The 22271-nt window shown below is 38.3% G+C and overlaps 1 protein-coding gene across 10 annotated transcripts in view; it reads right to left on the reverse strand.

Annotated features, from left to right (window-relative positions):
• The window catches only part of Nbea (neurobeachin), a 559026-nt gene that overhangs the window by 376557 nt on the left and 160198 nt on the right, over nt 1-22271 (reverse strand). For all 10 annotated transcript variants that reach the window (XR_010063625.1, NM_001427608.1, XM_063282102.1 and 7 more), the window contains 6 exons: nt 11614-11695; nt 11277-11400; nt 10373-10565; nt 4996-6012; nt 3194-3411; nt 1023-1176 (listed from right to left, as the gene is read on the reverse strand). Coding sequence is in view for 9 of the 10 variants with exons in the window: in NM_001427608.1 (NP_001414537.1) it covers nt 1023-1176; nt 3194-3411; nt 4996-6012; nt 10373-10565; nt 11277-11400; nt 11614-11695 (1788 nt within the window). In the remaining variant the exon portion in view is untranslated. The remainder of the gene's footprint in view (nt 1-1022; nt 1177-3193; nt 3412-4995; nt 6013-10372; nt 10566-11276; nt 11401-11613; nt 11696-22271) is intronic.

Consider the following 22271-nt stretch of genomic DNA (forward strand, 5'->3'; position numbering starts at 1 on the left):
CTTTGGGTTGCTATTCCCAGGCTCTGTCCTTGGTTTGGTTACTAAGTAGTGCTACAAGACCCCAATGCTGAGCTGTCCTTTTGCACTGTTCCCAAATGAGCCTGCTTGCCTGTAACTTGCTGGATGAATTCATCAAGAACACGGGTAGTTATGCCTGGGGGAAGTGAATAGTGACAGTGTGTTGTAGCTAATATTTTAAACTTCAATGCTGTTCCAATGGATGGAGTAAGAAGAAGATCCACATAGGAAACTCATGCTACTGATGAGATAAAGTCTTGAACCAGTTCAGAGCATGCCTTTACTAATAGAAGTGTTAACAAAGCACAGACATATGGCAAAGGTGTGCTCCAGGGCTTCCGAACAGTTTCTTATGAGAAGGAGCAAGGTAAGCTCTTCTGACAAACAGAGACCTACATTCCTTCCCATCATTCAAGTTACACCCAAATAGACTTGCTTTTACCTAAGACAGATACACAAATGCTAGTCAGGAGTACTGCTCCTCAGCTATTGACACCCCAACCCTGAACTAAAGATAGCTATTAGATACAAATTGCATACAGCTTAACACTGGTCTATTGCATTTTTAAAGGACATCCAATTTCAATATTAAATGCTTTCCAAATTGACAATATTGGTATTTTTCAATGTTTTATAGAGAAATAGAAATAGATATTTTAATGGCAAATTGGTAAATAAGGTCATACTGTTACGGATAAATTTAACAGCTTACTATTATATAAGATTTAAAGATATGAACAGCATATAAAAAGTAAAAAAAAAAATAGTTGTAGTTCTTCTTAAAAGATTTCACCAGAAATACCTGAGAAATACGCTAACAAAAATACATAGGAAGATCCAAATACTGGTAAATAAAAGAGACTGGAATATAAATCTAACAAATGGCCTTAAAGTACCTGTAGGAGAAACTTGAAAATCTGTCTGTTCCTTGTATCTGAAAGGGCTGGAATGCTCAACTCTTGTCATTACAAAATATAACCACTAGGTGGAGGTAAAGAACTTACAGTTGGTGATGTAGCTGCTGAGAGCAAAGGTAAAATTCCTCCACAGGCAATGATGATGTTGTCTACCATTTGGGAAATGAGGTGAATTGTGTTATGTACAAAAATAATGTTCTCATTGCTGTTGACAAAATCCATTACAGACTTTGTAGAATGGCTGAAACAGAAAAACACGTTTATTTCCTTTGTGTAACTATAAGCTTACATATCTTATTCAACATAAAAATTGTAAAGTGAAGACAATTACAAAATATAGAAGTGCTAGACAAATTTAAAATGCAATTATTAGAAAAATACAACTCAAAATTCACGCATTTTATCAAAAAATATGTCTGCAAGGTGTGTGTGTGTGTGTGTGTGTGTGTGTGTCCACGTATATTAAACAAATACAATATTCGTGTTCTTTCTTGGTTTTTAGAAGAATAATCACTATACGCCAAGGTTGGCTTAGAACTCAGTATGCAGGTAGCCCAGGATAGTACTCCTCCATTTCACATTTCTGATTATTAATCGTGGCTCTGTGCATTTAAGTAAAACTAATTTGGCTGCATCTTGTTTCTTCTGTGTTAGGAGGCAGACCAGCTAACTGGGAGCCTGGGAAGAGGAGGTTCCAGCTGTGGTTCTAAGCACACCTTTTACCACCAGGAGGAAATATGAGGTGTGAAGTATTTCTGGCAGAAGCTCAAGAATTACTGAGAATGAAAAGGAAGACCACAGGGTGGGTCAGTAGCAGGATTTTTCATATAAAACACACACCGAAAGTGCCAAAGACATACGCTGCTTTATTGTGGACAGATGTTTTACTCTATACTAAAAATAATCTTTTTTAAAAAATTTGTATGTGCTTATGTTTGGAAACCCTCATGAACATCAATAAAGAGAGCAGAGACACAAAGAAAATTGGGCAAACCCCCTTTTCATCCCCCACATCAACATTCCCATCAGCAGCCATGGTGCCTTTCATGCTGTTGACTTTCCTTAGCCATCTCAGGTACAGAGCATGAACAGCAAACACCAGCAGTGAGTCTGTGCTAGCTTATGAACCAAGTGCTCAAGGCAAACGCAGAACCGCCTTGGCAGACATGCTAGCGGCTTCCACAGCAGCATGCCATCTCCCTCGCCACTCCCCGGGTTCTGTCTCATGCACTAGTGGGCCTCACCAGTGACTGAGTTATTAATCAGAAGTGGCCCACATAGCCTAGTCATTAGAAACCCACTTCTCTTTGGAGGGTGTTTTACATATGAAAGTACAAACTGATGGACAGTATGGGAGAAATTTCTTAAGGGCCTTCATTCAAGAGAAAAAGATGTTGGTGAAAAGAAAAAATAAGGCAGGGAGAAGAGAAAGGGTGAAGATGGAGGGAGAACAGGAGTCGGTCTGCCGTTTAATATGGACAACCTCACGTAGCCACCTTCAATCCTCAAGGAAAATAAGGAGAAGTAGGAGAAGCAGGGAAGACAGCTCCAGTCTGAGGGCGGATATAAATCAACATCCACTGCTTATCTATACATATAGGTCCCAAGGACAGACATGTTATAGGCTACTTTAACATTTTACCTTGGTACTGTTATCATATTGTTACCGAACAATAATATAGCTAATAGTATTGACTTTAACGAAAGATGCAATTACAGAAGTATAAACCACTACTCATCTTTCTTTTTTTGTGTAGTGTAAACAATGCCAGATTTTAAAATTCTGCCTTAATTCTCTTAAGTGGAATGAATTAGACTCATAAAAGTATATTTTATATAAATATTTGTCTATCAAAATTTAAATATTTAATTTTGTAAACAAATTTAATTTGTAAATTTTATTTGATGACATAAATTAGTTAGTTGATACAGTAAATAAAAACATTCATTTTCTTAGAATAGAGTTGGTTCAGTGGTAAAGAGCACTTTTTGTTCTTTCAAAAGATCTGGATTCAATTTTAATTCCCAACACACATATGGTGGCTCACAACTATCTGTAAGTCCCAGTCCCAAGAGATCCAAGTCTCTCCTCTGACCCCAGCAGGTACCAGGCCATACACTTGGTACACAGACTTACAAAGCAAAACACCCACACATGTAAAATAAACATTAAAATATATTCATTTTCTTAACTAAAGGTCATCGAAATGTAGAAAAACAAACAAACAAAAAAAAAACAAACAAAACACGAGTTGTACCTTCTCCACACATGCACATCTGTCTCTAACGCAAATAGCAGGTCAGTGAGAAGCCGCTGGTGCATTGGAGACCACTTAAACTCAGGAATCCGAAACATGGTAGTCCGGGGGCCGGGACTGAACTGGCGCCGCTGCTCCTCAGTCATTGGCATTCCTCGGAATCCTAAATCAACTCTGAGATCTCGGTCTTGTTGGGTGGAAGACCGGCCCTGTACAGCCTAAATAAAGGGAAGTGGAGCACCAAAGAACTGTTAGAGTCAAACAACAGTGTGCATGACAGAGTGAGAAGGAGCGTACATGTGAGGCCTTTCAAACCCCTGCACAGAAATCCTGCCCATCTGAAGGCTCATCAGAAGTTGGACTTGTGGTTTGATACTGCACAATCTAGGCAAGGACATCAAAGGATGACACTAAAGTTCTTACTAAAAACCAGATCTTCTGTTCCTAGTCACCGGATCTTCATGCTAGCAAAAGATGCCCTCTGTGCAAGAAAGTACGGATGCAATAAGACAATAGATACATGTCATCAGTGAACTATAACTCAAAACACATGGTGGAAAGAAAGATTACTGAAGGGGAGTCAAATTAACTTCAAAGAGCATTTCATTCACAGTACTTCAATACAAAATAAATACACTGTACAACGTAAGAAAAGGAGCTGGGAAAATGCCTGCACATCCTCAACGAAAAACAGCCTAGTGATTCCTGTGTCCAGTAAGTGATGATCTGTTTTCCTTTATTTGAGATCTGTACCTTATTCAATACTCCTTCTCCATGCCAATTATCACTGTAGTGTAACAGGCACCAAAATGGAAACTGACAGTTAACAAACAAAATAAATGCAACCATTCCCACAGACAGAATACATCACCCAGTATTCTTCCTGGAGTACAAAGACAATAGTGAGTTCTTCCAGGCTTAGTCTTTCCAGTGTAGGAGGAATGGGAACATAAACTTAACTTCAATAGGATTAAAAAGGCAGGGACAGAGTCCACAGGGCTAACAAAACTCAAATCCTCAACTGTCAACATCACATTAACTCATAATCACAAAGTATCGCTTTAGTCTACAACTAAGTAATCATAACTCAAACTGTCCTAGAAGACAGTATTTACAGCTTTGCTACAGCAGCCAAAACCACAGCAATAACATTTGTCTAAGCGACAGGCAAATGTTAACAGGCCTAAGCAGCTTCCTTTTTAAAAATTAATTCTATCCCTGTATTTGTAAGAAAGCTCACTGGTAGTAATTCCAAATTTTCTCAGCTACGTTACCTGCCTCAGAGTGTACTGTGTATTGTGAATCTGAAAATCTAGCACAGTGCTGAGAGCACAGCGGTCGTTGATCGACAACAATCGCTTTCCTATCATTCACTCGTCTGTTCGGGCTGGATCTCTTCTGTTATCTCAGGAACGACACTGGCCTGGAGCACAAGGTTAGAATAGATCTCTCAAGTACAGAGGTGTAAATGTGGTCAGTCATGCACTGTAGGCATGGGTGAGACCTCAGCGGTCACATTTTAATTTACTATCATGTCTAGTATGACAGGAGGGTCTGGGGCCAGAGGTGGAGTAAAATTAGAGAAAGTGGCAGGATTGGGAATATAATTGACACTTGAATGTAATATATATATATATATATATATATATATATATATATATATATATATATATATATATATATATATTTCTACATCACACGGACTTAGGTTTAGTCACTCGAAGGTCTGTTTTGCAGCTAACAGCTCAATGCCTATCTGATGCTTCTTAGTTTACGTCTAGAACTCCCAGAGGATAGCTTACTTGTGTTGTAGCAGTTGTCTGGATTTTTCGGATTTCCTTCCCTGATTCTTTGCCATCATCAGATCGCTCAGTGTCTGATATTATACTTCCTGCATCGATATTTGGTACAGTTTTGCTATTGGAAGACTCTGTTTCCAAAGTTGTGGCAGTCATTTCAGCATAGTCTAACCCTTTAGTTGATGATGCTAACTCTCGTTCAGAGACACTGCTCACTCCATCTGACGTCGTATGAATTCTGAAGTCTTTCTCTTCCATTATGCTTGATGTGCAAGTTAACTCTACACTCGCAGTCATGTGAGCAAGCAACCCAAGATCATCAGTGACACCAAGATGCACTTGGGTATCTTGAATATTTGGGATGATGTGATTGCTAGAAAGTTCTGGAAGTAATTTCTCTTCTTGTTTGGGTAGTTTATCGAAGAGAAAGGATGTGCTACTGTTTGGAAGTTCCTCCTTTTCATCTGCTAGTGTGATCAATGGGCCGTTGTCTTTCTCTTCATTTTTTTTAATGATACCCACACTTCCATGCACATTGTTCTGGAGTTTCTCAACAGCAGCACTATAAACATTATCCAACAAGGACTCTACCTCCACAAGGGCTCCATTCTCCCCACCCACCAGTGTCTCTGGTGACAAATCCATGTCATCAAGCTTTACTTCGGTGGCCTCCACTTTCTCTGCTTTTATGTCAACTAGAAGATCATGCACTTCGACATGCACTCCACTGCCGGGCCTATCAGAACCTCCAAGAATATCATCCGATACTTTGGTGGACATGAGCAGGTCTCGTGTATCTGTACTGACTGGGTAGTCTGTCTCACTCTCTGGGCTCTGGCTTTGGGAAAGGTCTTCTATCTCCCGGATTTCCATCCCTCCTTTCGCTCCTGCTGTCTGTGATGAAAGACCAGAGATGGTGCTCACATTCCCCTTCTTTCCCTTTTTAATGTTCTCCTCCTCTTGTCGTTGATACTCCTCATACATTTTGGCTAGGTATTCTTTGTGTGCTTCATAAGTCACCTACGAAATAAGAGAACACTGAAGTATCATATATATGCAAAGAAAAAGGCAAAAAATAAAAGCAATAAAATTACAATAATATAAGCAAAAATGGTATGAGGAATTTTAAGATGCAGTTTTATTAAATAATTTAATAAAAGACAGTTTTGTTATGTAATTGGAAACAATAATGAAATACAGTAACAGCTTGCTCCTTGACTTGTCTCTAACCACATGGGTAACTGCAATACAAGGGCCCCTTTGTATAGGTTAAGTATCCAGCCTTAACCAACTTTCTATGATCTGTAAACACTGTTTAGGCTTAAGACTAGTCAGATGATAATATTCAACATTAAAACTACTATTACTGTGACAGCTACTGCAGTATTTTGACCCATTCCAACCACTCCTGAAAGTCCCTCAGATGGACTTGCAAACATAAGACATTTATAAGGCACTGCATCCGTTTTAAACATACATATACATATACATATACAGCCCATATATATATACAGCCACCCAATTAGACAAGATGGATGAAGCAAAGAAGTGCAGACCGACAGGAGCCGGATGTAGATCGCTCCTGAGAGACACAGCCAGAATACAGCAAATACAGAGGCGAATGCCAGCAGCAAACCACTGAACTGAGAATAGGACCCCCGTTGAAGGAATCAGAGAAAGAACTGGAAGAGCTTGAAGGGGCTCGAGACCCCATATGTACAACAATGCCAAGCAACCAGAGCTTCCAGGGACTAAGCCACTACCTAAAGACTATACATGGACTGACCCTGGACTCTGACCTCATAGGTAGCAATGAATATCCTAGTAAGAGCACCAGTGGAAGGGGAAGCCCTGGATCCTGCTAAGACTGAACCCCCAGTGAACTAGACTGTTGGGGGGAGGGCGGCAATGGGGGGAGGGTTGGGAGGGGAATACCCATAAGGAAGGGGAGGGGGGAGGGGGATGTTTGCCCGGAAACCAAAGAATTATTATTAAGTATTAAATAAATTTAAAAAAAGAAAGATAAGTATTTTTGATTAAGAGTGATAGCTACACTTACATTTTGACAATGTAGTAAAGAATTATTCTGACCTAGTAAAGTGGTAGTAGCTTTTTCTCTTCTAAGGTCTGGGACCATACTGGCTCTGAGGTTTATAACTAGGTTCTAGTACTAAGAATCGTTTTCCTCCTGTTAAATGAGCCATAAGTCCAAATGGACAACTACTGGTCAATTAATAACAAGATATGGGTGTCATCGCTGAACCTTTAGGGATAGCTTGCCATGCTGGTCAGGGCTGTGAAGATGGCTCAGTAGTTAAGAGCACTTGTTTCACCTGCAGAGTATCTGAATTAACACTTACACAGTAGCTCAAAATTATCCATAACTCCAGTTCCAAGGGATCTGACACTCTCCTCTGACTTCCACAAAGAACTATTTCTCCTACCTAGGAGCCACATCCACAACCAGCCACACCTTCTCCCAATCAATGCCAGCAGCTAGAAAACAGGAGTTCCAAACATGAGCTTCTGGGAGACATTTCAGACCCAAACTCTAAAACGTACTCAATTCCTATCCCCAGTGTCTTGTCTGATGATTATAAGATTATTTATTTATGATGTATTTAAATCATATCACATGCTATGACTTTTGTGTAATTAGCTTCATTTTTATTGCCACGACTCACAAAAATTGAAGCAAGTAACCCTATTTCCAATAAAGAAAAACAAGGTGAGAAGAGAAGGTGTATGTGCTTTGATCAATGTTCCCAAGTCAGTAAAGAGGGTTGCGAAGCAAAAAAAAAAAAAAAAAAAAAAAAAAACATAGACAGATGTCTGAATTAGAAACATCAGAATGTGTTCTGTGCAAAAATTTGCAATGTCTTTTTGTTATGTTAAAACTTATTAAAGCAATGAAAATGCAAGGTATGTATGATGTAAAATGTAAGACTACAACAAGCATAAATTCTTGTAAATATTTTTAGTACTAAAAAATCTTCCCTTATAGACACAAAAAATTAATTTGTATTGACTTGACTATTAACAAGGTGTTTTGGTTGACCTTTCTTTAAAGAGTGACATTACATGAAATCTGTTTCCTACAGAAAAATCTCCCCAATCATGGGGTTTGGCAACCTCTTGCCCATGGGTCATAATCTGCTTGCCATCTATTTTGATAAGTAAACATTTTTTGTAATACAACTCTGTTAACTGAAATACTTTCCCTCTCTGCTTTCACACTACACAAATGAGTTGAGTAGCTTCATCAGAGGCAGAGCAGAAAACCTAAAACGTGTATTATTTGGTCTTTAAAATCATTTTTCTAATTCCTGTTAAAAATAACTTCATGAGTGTGATGGTTTGTATATGCTTGGCCCAGGGAGTGGCACTAGCAGGAGGTGTGGCACTGTGGCCTGGGCTCTAAGACCCTCACTCTAGCTGCCTGGAAGTCAGTCTTCTGCTAGCAGCCTTCAGATGAAGATGCAGAACTCTCAGCTCCGCCTGCACCATGCCTGCCTGAACGTTGCCATGCTCCCGCCTTGATGATAATGGACTGAACCTCTGAACCTGTAAACCAGCCCCAATTAAATGCTGTCCTTTTAAGGGTTGTCTTGGTCATGGTGTCTGTTTGTAGCAGTAAAACCCTAACTAAAACAATGAACTTTCTAAACCACAAAACCTAACTGCAACATAACCAAACAACCCAATTTTGTATGTTCATGTTTCTTCTGTGATGCTACAGAATCACAGTTTTGAATTACAGAACATAGCATGCACATACATGCACTACTTTCCTTGCCAAAGATAAATTCTATTTAACATGGAGAGAGAGAACTTAGAATTAAATGTTAAAACATGTTTTTGCAGTGGATTGAGTAAGAATGGTCCCTTTAAACACATATATTTGAATGGTCAGTCGCCCAGGAGTACTTGAGTAAGATAGAAAGGATCAAGAGGTGTGACCTTGATGGTGTAGATGTGGCCTTATTGAAGGAAGTGTGTCACTGTGAGAAGGCTTTGAGGTTTTAAAAGCCCACAGCCAGCTGGCCCATTGCTTACTGCCTATGGATCAGGATATAGCTCTCTCTCAGCTCCTTCTCCAGCACCTTGCTTGCCTGCTTGCCACCATGCTCCCCTCAATGATAATGAACTCAACTCTGAAACTGTAAGCAAGCCTCAAATTAAATGCTTTCTTTTGTAAGTGTTACCTTGGTCATGATGTATCTTCATAGCAACAGAACACTAACTACCACAACACAGTTAAAAATATTATTAAAGGTGTACACCTTTAATCCCAATGCTAGGAAGACAGAAGCAGAGTGGCCTTTGTGAATTGAGACCAGTCTCAAATGTTAGTGTACATAGCAAGTTCCAGGCCACCCAGAGCCAAATAGACACTGAATTAAAACAAATTATATATCTATCACTGTCACTGACACTAAGATGCCTTCCTCAATTACCTTGGGCGCCTTATTTTTTTTGAGACAGCATTTCTTACTGACTTGGGATACATGGTTTTGGCTAGAGTGACTGGCTGGCCTGAGAGCTCTTGAGATCTACCCATCTTGCTCTCCAACACAGAGGGTGAAGTGTGTGTAGCCATGACGGGGATCCAAATTCAAGTCCTTATGTTTTTATGAAAAGCACTTTATCTGCTCAGCCACACCCCTTTTGAATGTATTTATTATTCATTTTAGAAAGAAAGGAATATGGTTACTTCAAAAACATCTTTAAAAGTACAACTCAAGGGTTGGGGATTTAGCTCAGTGGTAGAGAGCTTGCCTAGCAAGCTCAAGGCCCTGGGTTTGGTCCTCAGCTCCGAAAAAAGAAAAGTACAATTCAGCTACTATTTCATGAAACATACTTCTAAAAATTAAGTATGGTTTAGTTAAAAAAAAACAACTGGCCCGCATGCCTGCTCTAAACATATATAGTAAAATTCCAAATTAAGAAGACATGAGATGACTCATTAGGGAAGGTGTTTGCCACCAAGTCTAAAGACCTGAGTTCAATCCCTGTAAACTATAAGTGTAAGGAGAGAACCAACTCCCAGAAATCATCTTCTGGCTTCCACAGACTCAGCATGTACATATGTGTACACACACACACACACCCGATCCCATCCCACCCCTCACACAGACACTTTAATTTTAAGAGTTATTAAAACAAAATTCCTAATTTACAAACTTCATTAGTTAACTGATCTTAAACCACCTTCAGGCTCTATAGTTTCACCAAAGGGCAGAAAAAGTACCAAGTCAAAATCAGGGATAGAGGAATGAGCCATTACTGAGAATGTCCACCAGGTGGCACCAGACGACAGTTTATAGCCATTTACTCCCTTGCTGAAACTTCAATGACAGAACAGAATAGGTCCCTTTACCTTAGAATGGGCTATTGAGAGTGTATCCACCCAGACTCTCCAGCCTCCCCACTCATACTTTATTGCATGATACAAAAGAATCCGGAAAATGTTGTAGACCATCTCAGTAATCTTCTGTTCCTCAGAACTTTTTGGATTGATATAGCCAAGAGAAAACATCCAATCCTGCCACACGGAACACTGCAATAAGCATCTAAGAAGAAAAGAGAGCTCATTAAAAATACCAAATTATAATTTACTACTTTAAAACTTAATTAAAACTATGAAAATATAACCTGACTACACTATTATTCTCTGCATTCTATAGTCTATAACCTCTATCAATTTCTTGCTTTATTAGAAAATTTGAATTATAAATCAAAATCACTTCCAACTCTCCTGGCCAGAGACAGTTTTTGTTTCTGAATTTTCTCAGCACTAATGCACTACTAATCTTCAAAATGCACTCAATTTGCTCTATAGGCACCACAGTGCTTTATACACAATACATAAAACTTGTTAGAAACTTAGGAAATGACCACAGACACAAATCCATGGACTCAGACTATACACCATGTCTGAGCTGAGGAAACTTAAATGCATGGCAGGAAAACACCGCTGAATGTGAGCAAACCCAACACACTGAGGATTAATGACACTGTTGCTGACAGATAGGTATGAGGGATAGTGACTACATGCTAAGTACAAAAGTGTTTATCTGTATATTCATATATATATTAGGACAACTAAATAAAAGCATATACAACTGATAAAATATGATGAAATAAATTAAATCTAAGAATCGCACTCCTTCTTAAGATGATTTAAGAGACCATAACTACATATTTGAATTTTATATTCAAAAGTGAATGAAAAATAAAGAACATAAAAAAAATTCAGCTAGGATAAAAATCAGACTGTTTACCTTCTATTTTCACGGCTATTACTGAAAAGTTTAATCATGTCAGATAAGAACAACCGACGAACTTCCATCAATTCTGCACTTGGTGTTGAATTCTTTAACAAGGTTGCCACCACCTTAAGAATCACTATACACAAACAAAATCTGAATTAAAACTTAAAAATATAACTAAGACACACCACATTCACTAATTTTAAACTCAATGCTTAGCTCTGACAGTAGAGTTGTAACTGTGATAAGATGGGGATCCCAGAAGGAATACAGTTAAGGAAAGGTCTGATTTAGTCCCACATGGCACCATATAACTACCACATAGCAGTGAAGAGTGGCATCTGCTTACTTGGGTTCTGAATTTTCACTGTAGAGTCTGGCTCTGGATGTGGTTTATGCACAACTTGAGTACAGACTTGCTCCGTCAGGATCTGAAAGATGAAGAATTTGAACTTTGTTTAGAGAAAAAAAAATCATCTACACAATATAGCTTTAGTAAAGAATCTGTCAAAGATTTTCAATAACTTTCTAAAAGTTATTGAACTCTCACAAAAGAACTTTCTAAAGTTACTTATGTACTTAAACTCTAAAGTCTATTTACCTCAAAATTTACTTATAAAGACAAAGGCCAGATACCTTATCTATAGAAGGAAAGAATAATTAGCTAATACTAAATTTGCTCGGTTTGAAATATGCTTTCACTATGCACTTTTAAGACAGCCCTGTTATGAATTATAAATATTTGATGTTTTGTTTTATGTTAACTTAAAAAAATCAGTAACTGTTAACAAACTTACGCCTCATACAGAAAAGAAATCTAAAATTTATGTTTCTAATTTTGACTAAAATGTAGGCTTAAAACCCTCAAGAAAAACCAGACATTTTGGTTATTGTCCATGCTTAGCACCAGGAGCTGACACGCATCAGGAGTCATTGTGTGACAGAATGGATAACTCAGTCATGTACAGATAGTGAATGTGTGTGGTTGCTCACGAAGTCTAGGTTTAACCATACTTGTCTCATTGTTACATCTAGCTACCTGTCTCTCTATATGCACAAAACGAGATAAACTCCACTTACAGCTAACATTAAACTCTCAATACTCTTTTAAAAAACAGTTCAGGGGCTGGGGATTTAGCTCAGTGGTAGAGCGCTTACCTAGGAAGCGCAAGGCCCTGGGTTCGGTTCCCAGCCCCGAAAAAAAGAACAACAACAACAACAAAAAAAAAAAAAACAGTTCAACACAAAATCAATACCATAAGAGAGGCAAAAAGAATCAGTGTTAGTTTTGAGACTGGCTATGCAGAGCAGTAAGGTAAAGCACACTGCAGAGAGTTAAGTGCAGATACAGGGATGATGACTTCTAAGGAAAAGAGACTTCCTTTGCTTTTTTTCTTGAACTCAACAGAGGGCAGAAAATTTACATAAATGAGATATATATACCAAAAATGTATAGAATTTAAATAGGACACTGGTCTATTATTACTTCAGTGATAAATACTGGGTAGAACCACCTGCACCCATTCCTTAACAATGAACAGTGGTAACGTAAACAGTGTCAGAATGCTTTCCTAACAGTGAACTCTAAACACGAATGGCTACATGAGCTGCCATGTGAAATAAAAAAAATCTCTTAGGATAATATATACCAAAAAACAGTGACTGGTTCATTCCTAAAAGGGGTTTCTATACCAATTTTCCCCAAAAGCCAAAAATATAAGACTCTAGATCATCGTTGTTATAAATATGATGATACTTGTGAGGAAAACACCAGGCCATGTTCCCCTATGATGAGAGTTTTCAAACTTTTCTCAAGCACAGAGAACAAGTTGCCTTTTACAGGAAACAGAATTTGCTGATTTTTCTGTCCTATCTAAAAGCTCTGGATCGTAATGGTGGGGCATATCCATAAACCTGCTATGAAGACTGCAGGGTTCCTGTGGGAAGCACTTTCACGACTGTAATGTACTCACAGATGAAAGGTTTATACAATATATTTAGGAAGTGACTTCAGCATTTGTTAAGAAGCAGTTGTGTGCCCACACACTGCTTCATGTTTGGAGGTGGGAACAGTTGTTAAGTGCAGCTACATTTCTAGCATCAATTTACTTAATTAATGTTCTGCAGACAGGCATAAATGCATGCCTCTATGAAGCAATAAAACATAGTAAACTGTCATTAAGAACCTATGTGAGATTTTAAGAGGGAAGGAAATAGTGTGCATAAAGAGGGAGAAATGGATATAGGTATAAACCTTTTCATGGCAGTTAGGATTCAGGGATCCCTGAATCTGCTACTGACTTTATATGAGGCATGTACAGAAGTGGATGGAGGAGCCCCATGAATTCTATATGCGTTCAACATTTTCAGTGAAGCCACATGTAACAGGTGGCAGTTGTGTTGGAAAGAGTAGGTAAAGACTGAACTCTATGCACAGAGGTAATTTTATAAATCTAGTGTTGAACAGATATACATAAAAGTGCAGTGTTAAACATTAAACTTCATTTTATTTCATAATTATTTTGTATTTCTTGTTTTATTGAAAGATGTTAGTCTAATGTTCCTTTGTGATTTATTGACTCCCACTGCTCACTGGAGATAGAATATCTTTGTCATTTTTGTTCTTGTTGTTTGATTTTAACAGATATAAGACATTTTCATTGCCTCATAACTTATCTGATGTTGACTAGAGCACTTGTACAGCAGTGTCAGGATTGTCATGAGGACAATTAAGCACACTGGCCATAAGAGAAAATCTATAGGTGGTTTTGTGAACCTGTTAAAAACCCCATGGCAAAGGAGTTCATGGGACTGAGGAGGTTATTTAATTTTGCTGATTAACAATTGACACCGCATCCAATTGCCCATTAAATTATGTTTGTATCCATAGACAATTACCACTCTCAGCTTTAAGTAGAGAAGTTCTTTCCGAAGAGTGATGGTAAATGCAGAGACTCCCTGATACTCAAGTGCTAAGAATAGGAGAGAGACAAGTGGTCAAACCTAAACAAGATACTGACAGCCTCCTCCCAAGCCTGAAGATGGGGGAAAGGGTGAGAAACTCTACCCTTAGAGAAATCATGAGCTTCCAACAACTATGAATGGCTGTACTTGGGCTGCAAACAGATGCATCAACAGCCAGGCAAGTACTCAAGGGGACGCTCACTAAGGAACTATTTCCTTCTGTGATGGTTTAAATAAGAGTGACTCCCACAAGCTCATATGTTTGAACACTTGGTCAGCAGTTGGTGAAACAGTGTGGGGAGAATTAGGTGTGGTTCTGTTAAAGTTGGTGTGTTACTGGAAATGGGCTTTGAAGTTTCAAAAACTCATGCCATTCCCAGTTAGCTGTTTACCTTCTACATGTGGATAAGTATGCTAGTTCTTAGCTACTGGTCCAGCACTATGCCCACCTTCCTGCCTGATGTCATGGGACACCATGATGACCATGGACTTACTATCTGAAACTGTAAGCCCCCAATAAACTTTCTTCTATAAGTTGCCTTAGTCATGGAACAGAAGCAGAAAACAGAAACAAAATAAACTAAGATACCTAGTGACAGATTCAGAGGGTGTGTGTGTGTGTGTGTGTGTGTGTGTGTGTGTGTGTGTGTGTGTCACTGCCATCAGTTATGCCCTACCACTGTGACTCCATCAGGCTCCAAAAGAAAATCCTAATACTGAGGTAACAAAGATGGCCCTCATAAAGCTAAATGGGCCACAAAATAAAAGCAAAGATCACAATCCTGGGAAAAGAACAGGTAAGTAAAGGCATTGAAAAGGAAGGGTGAGAAGAAATAGGGGGAAGGGGTAAACCAGAATGCATTATAAACATGTATGAAAATTGAAAGAGCTAAAGTAATGAAAAGAAACTTGGTAAAAAAGCCTGATTTTATAATTCAATAGTCACTGTTTCATATACAAATCATCTCAAATATAAAAGTTTTAAAGTCACATGAAATAATTTTTATTCTAATAGAACTTTTAGAATATTGACTTAAATATCATGATTAGTATAACTGATAAAATTCCATCATGATGTTAGCTTGTTTGAAACACATGACAGAAGCTCCAAATGATGCAATCTTTAAACTGTGATGACCTAGAAACAGAAGCTCATTCAAACACAGCTGCACACTTCAACTTGCCTGTGGGCAGTGCTGAGTAAAGCCTAGGCGAACAGACTTGTACTGCAGAGTAGGATCAGGAGGGCAAACCAGCAGACATTCTTACTCACTTTCAGTGCACTCACATTAACTCCACCTTTATAAATGACTTATTAATAACTTGGAGTCCTTCAAAAGTTATTCTATTCATTCAGTATACTGGAAACCATACATAGTGACTAACTGATTAGAGAGAGCAGATGTTTTCATTCCCACTTCAGATTCTAATAGTCAGGAACAGCTTGAATTTGTTTAGTAAGAACTTAAATACAGACCCAAACCTGAATACAAGGAGAAAAACCTAGACAGATGTTTGGTTGCTGTATTTACCAGTGGGCCACTCTATGGAAATCTGACAGAAATGCAAGTGTGCATATGAACATGGTATGTTCTAGTTTTAGGACCAGAGCCATCCATTTCCAAATTTAAATATTATGTTACATTACACCATTGTTTCCTTGTAAGGATTCACTAAATATACTGATCTTTGATTCTATTGTCAATAATAACTGAAAACAAGAAGAGGGACAGAAAGACACATAAAGTAAATGTTAAAAAGCGCAGATAAGACCCAATGCCATGGAGAAGAGAGCACACCAAGATATTCCATGACAAAACCAAATTTACACAATATCTTTCCACAAATTCAGCCGTACAAAGGATAATAGATGGAAACCTCCCACACAAGGAGAGAAACTACACCATACAGAAAGCAAGAATATAATTTCCTTGCAACGAAACCACAAGAGAGAAAAGCATACATAATTCTACCTTTAACAACGAAAATTACAGGAAGGGACAATCACTATTCCTTAATATCTCTTGACATCAACGGACTCGATTCCCCAATAAAAAGACATAGATTGGGAGGGGGAGGGGGATGTTTGCCCGGAAACCGGGAAAGGAAATAACACTCAAAATATATATAAGAAATACTCAAGTTAATAAATAAGAAAAAGACATAGATTAACAGACTGGATATGTAAAGAGGAACCAGCATTTTGCTGCATAAAGGAAACACACCTCAGAGACAAAGACAGACACTACCTCAGAGAAAATGGCTGGAAAACAATTCTCCAAGGAAAAACAAGAAACAAGTTTGAGTTGCCATTCTAATATCAAATAAAATTGACTTTCAACCAAAAGTCATTAAAAAAGACAAGGAAGGACACATCATATTCTTCAAAGAAGAAATCCACAAAGATGAACTATCAATCCTAAAAATTTATGCTCCAAATGCAAGGGCACCTATGTACATAAAAGAAATGTTACTAAAGCTCAAAGCACATATTGTACCGCACACAATATTAGTAGGAGATTTCAACACCACACTCTCATCACTGGACAGATCATAGAAACAGGAATTAAACAGAGACATAGAGAAACTAACAGAAGTTATGAGCCAAATGGATTTAACAGATATTTATAGAAGATTTCATCCTAAAACAAAGGGATATAACTTCTTCTCAGCACCTCATGGAACCTTGTCCAAAATTCACCATATAATTGGTCAGAAAACAGATCTCAACAGATATAGGAAGATAATAATAATCCCAAGCATCCTATCAGATGACCATACACTAAGACTGGTCTTCAATAACAACAATAATGACAGAAAGCCCACATATACACGGAAGTTGAACAATGTTCTACTCAATGACAACTTGGTCAAGGAAGAAATAAAGAAATTAAAGACTTCTTAGAATTTAATGAAAATGAAAATATATTCCCAAACTGATAGGACACAATGAAAGTGGTACTAAGAGGAAAGGTCATAGCTCTGGGTGCCTGCAAAAAGAAACAGGAGAGAGCATATGTCAGCAGCGTGACAGCACACCTAAAAGCTTTAGAACAAAAAGAAATAAATGAAGCCAAGAGGAGTAGAAGGCAGGAAATAATCAAACTCAGAGCTGAAATCAACCAAGTAGAAATGCAAAGGACTATACAAAGAATCAACAAAACCAGGAGCTGGTTCGTTGAGAAAATCAACAAGATAGATTAACCCTTAGCCAGACTAACCAGAGGCCACAGAGAGTGTGTCCAAATTAACAAAATCAGAAATGAAAAGGAAGACATAACAACAGAATTGGAGGAAATTCAAAAAATCATCAGATCCTACCAAAGCCTATATTCAACAAAATTGGAAAATCTAGAGGAAATGGACAATTTTCTAGACAGATACCAGGTACCAACGTTAATTCGGGAACAAATAAATCATTTAAATAACCCCATAACTCCTAAAGAAATAGAAGCAGTTATTAAAAGTCTCCCAACGAAAAAGTGCCCAGGACCAGATGGGTTCAGTGCAGAATTCTATCAGAACTTCAAAGAAGACTTCATACCAATATGGTCCAAACTATTCCACAAAATTGAAACGGACAGAGCACTACCAAATTCCTTCTATGAAGCCACAATTACTCTTATACCAAAACCACACAAAGACCCAACAAAGAAAGAGAACTTCAGACCAATTTCCCTTATGCATACTGATGCAAAAATACTCAATAAAATTCATGCAAACCAAATCCAAGAATACATCAAAACGATCATCCACCCTGACCGAGTAGGCTTCATCCCAGGCATGCAGGGATGGTTTAATATACGGAAAACCATCAAAGTGATCCATTATATAAACAAACTGAAAGAACAAAACCACATGATCATTTCATTAGATGCTGAGAAAGCATTTGACAAAATTCAACACCCCTTCATGATAAAAGTCCTGGAAAGATCAGGAATTCAAGGTCCATATCTAAACATAGTAAAAGCCATACACAGCAAACCAGTAGCTAACATCAAACTAACTGGAGAGAAACTTGAAGCAATCTTACGAAAATCAGGGACTAGACAAGGCTGCCTACTCTTTCCCTACTTACTCAAGGGAGCAATCAGACAGTGAAAGGAGGTCAAAGGGATACAAATTGGAAGGGAAAAAAATCAAAATATCACTATTTGCAGATGATATGATCTCCTGTACTTAAGAGACCCCAAAAGTTCTACCAGAGAACTACTTAACCTGATAAACAACTTCAGAGAAGTGTCAGGGTATAAAATTAACTCAAAAAAAAAATCAGTATCCTTCCTCTACTCAAAGGATAAACAGGCTGAGAAAGAAATTAAGGAAATGACACCCTTCACAATAGTCCCAAATAATATAATATACCTTGGTGTGACTTTAACCAAGCAAGTGAAAGAGCTGTATGGCAAGAATTAAAGTCTCTGAAGAAAGAAACTGAGGAAGATCTCAGAAGATGGAAAGATCTTCCATGCTCATGGATTGGCAGGATTAATATAGTAAAGATAATCATTTTGCCAAAAGCAATCTACAAATTCAATGCAATCCCCATCGAAATTCCTACTCAATTCTTTATAGAGATAGAAAGAGCAATTTGCAAATGCATTTGGAATAACAAAAAAACCAGGATAGCAAAAAATATTCTCAACAATAAAAGAACGTCTGGGGGAATCACCATCCCTGACCTCAAGCAGTATTACAGAACAATAGTCAGAAAAACTGTACGGTATTGGTACAGAGACAGGCAGATACATCAGTGGAAAGAATTGAAGACTCAGAAATGAACCCACACACCTGTAGACACTTGATCTTTGACAAAGGAGTTAAAACCATCCAATGGAAGAAAGAGAGCATTTTCAACAAATGGTGCTGGTTCAACTGGAGGTCATCATGTAGAAGAATGCAGATCGATCCATGCTTATCACCCTGTACAAAGTTTAAGTCCAAGTGGATCAAGGACCTCCACATCAAACCAGACACACTCAAATTAATAGAAGAAAAAGTGGGGAATAGTCTCGAACACAAGGACACTGGGGAAAATTTCTTGAACAAAACACCAACGGCTCATGCTCTAAAATCGAGAATCAACAAACGGGACCTCATAAAATTGCAAAGCTTTTGTAAAGCAAAACACACTGTCATTAGGACAAAACAGCAACCAAAAGATTGGCAAAAGATCTTTACCAATCCTACAACTGATAGAGAGCTAATATCCAAAATATACAAAAAACTCAAGAAGTTAGACTCCAGAGAGCCAAATAACCCTATTAAGAAATGGGGTACAGAGCTAAACAAAACATTCTCAGCGGAGGATTATCGAATGGCCAAAAAGCACCAAAAGAAATGTTCAACATCTTTAGTCATAATGGAAATGCACATCAAAACAACCCTGAGATTCCACCTCACACTAGTAAAAATGGCTAAGGTAAAAAGCTCAGGTGACAGCAGATGTTGGTGAGGATGTAGAGAAAGAGAAACACTCCTCCATTGTTGGTGGGATTGCCGACTGGTACAACCATTCTGGAAATCAGTCTGGAGGTTCCTCAGTAAATTGGACATTTAACTACCTGAGGATCCAGCTATACCTCTCTTGGGCATATACCCAAAAGATGCCCCAACATACAGCAAAGACACATGCTCCACTATGTTCATAGCAGGCTTATTTATAATAGCCAGAAGCTGGAAAGAACCCAGACGCCCTTCAACAGAGGAATGCATACAGAATATGTGGAACATCTACATAATGGAGTATTACTCAGCTATTAAAAATGATGACTTCATGAAATTCATAGGCAAATGGAATGAAGTAGAAAATATCATCCTGAGTGAGGTTACACAATCACAGAAAAACACACTTGGTATGCACTCACTGATAAGTGAATATTAGCCAAAAAGCTTGAATTACCTAAGATCCAATCCATAGACCACAGGAAGCTCATGAAGAAGGATAACCAAAATGTGGATGCTCCCACTCCTTCTTAAAAGGGGAAAAAATATCCATAGGCGAGGATATGGAAGCAAATTTTAGCGAAGCAACTCAAGGAACAGCCATTCAGAGCCTGCCCCACATGTGGCCCATATATATACAGCCACCAAAACTAGATAAGATTGATGAAGCTAAAAAATGCATGCTGAAAGGGACCAGATATAGATCTCTACTGAGAGACACATCCAGAGCATGTCCAATACAGAGGTCAATGCTCGCATCAAACCACTGAACTGAGAATAGGACCCCCTTGGGGGGAATTAGAGGAAGGATTGAAAGAGCTGAAGGGGCTTGCAACCCTCTAAGAACAACAATACCAACCAACCAGAGCTTCCAGAGACTAAACCACCACTCAAAGACTATACATGGACTGACCGAGGGCTCCAACTGCATATGTAGCAGAGAATAGCCTTGTTGGGGCACCAGGGGAAGGGGACGCCCTTGGTCCTGCCAAGGTTGGACCCCCACTGCAGGGGAATGTGGGGGGGGGCAATAAGGGGGGTGTATAGGGAGTATACCCATATGGGGGAGGAGTAAGGGAGGGAATAGGGCTTATGGACAGGAAACCGGGAAGGGGAATAAAGTTTGAAATGTAAGTAAAGAAATATATCTAATACAAAATATAAAAAGAAAAAATGAAAGAAGAAAGTGAGGTAGTATAGGCTATTCATAAAAAAAAATGAGACCGATTTGGACAGTGAACAACAGAACACAGGTAAGTGCTAAATAAGTACACAAAAGGTTAAATAAAAAAAAAAACCCAGAGAAGCATCATAAGTCAAAGCAATAAATAGGTGAGAAGATGAAGACACAAACAAAATCCATCAATATCAGACATCAGATTCGACACTGCGCAAGGATCTGATTCAAAGGAGAACTTTCATGTTACAGATGGAAGGCAAATTTGCTAATTTTTTCCTCTTAGGTGCTTGTTATCTACCTATTTCACGAGCATATGTTAGTGTTATTTCCTGGAGCAAATTTTTTAATCTGTGAGTCTCTGTATGTCTGTTTTAAGAGGCAATAAAAGTATCAGTAACCATATGCTGGTTTTAAGACCTGACCTAACAAACACAGCATTCGCGAGGGATCATATTCTAAGAAGTACCCGATGAAAGAAAGGTACTACTCTGATGAAATGCAGCATCAGACAGTATCTGAAAACACAAATGAGAATACAAAGATACTGCAGCACACTGCACAGTGCATTTCACTCAATGGGTTTTTATTCACCTCTGTATGTACATCTTAGAAACAGAAACCTCCATACATGGAAACTGGTAGTTGAAAGAGCCTGGCAATCAAGCAATTTGTGGTATAACTGACAAAAGGTAGCATGTTAAATTCAGAAACAGTAAAACAAACAGACCAAGATCTTACCCACTTCTCCATCTGCCCATGACGTCAGGTGGGAAAAGATGGCGTAAAGCAGCAATCAGGATGTCACTGTGTGCAGTGTTACTAGGATATAGTCCATTTGAGATAGCTACCCACTGTTGCTTCTGAAAATCATATAACCCATGCACCCTACATACTTTGACTGTCTCATTACCAGAAATGAATACCTTTGCTACCTATAAATCAATATACTGTAATGAAAAGATATATCAGCAATATATATTATTAAACATTAAAAGGCCTGAGGGCTGTATATATGACACTCTATAAAAGTTGCCTTGTGAAAGAGAATCTTATACTTTTGAGTAGTAATAGCGGCATAGGGGTATGTTTTATTTCATGTGTTTATAATGAATGCGTGTCAGCTTTCTTTATAAATCACAATGAGTAAACCAATGCTGTTTGATAACAGCAGAGAGGAGTTACTTTATTTTCTTACAGTAGTGCAAGGTCAGCAAAACTAGAATGATATGGGCGATGTTCTCATAATACCTACTGGCTAGGGTCCCAAGACTGCAAAGTCATTCAAGACTATATTTGCATACATTTAGATTCCCAGGCAATTCTACTTAAGGACACTGAACACATTCAAACTATTCCATTTGAGAACTGTCAAAAATCTGAAATGGAACCAAATATGGCCCATAGTTTACATGAAAAAG

The sequence above is a fragment of the Rattus norvegicus genome, chromosome 2 (genome assembly GCF_036323735.1).
Source record: "Rattus norvegicus strain BN/NHsdMcwi chromosome 2, GRCr8, whole genome shotgun sequence".
NCBI classification, from domain to species: Eukaryota; Metazoa; Chordata; class Mammalia; order Rodentia; family Muridae; genus Rattus; species Rattus norvegicus.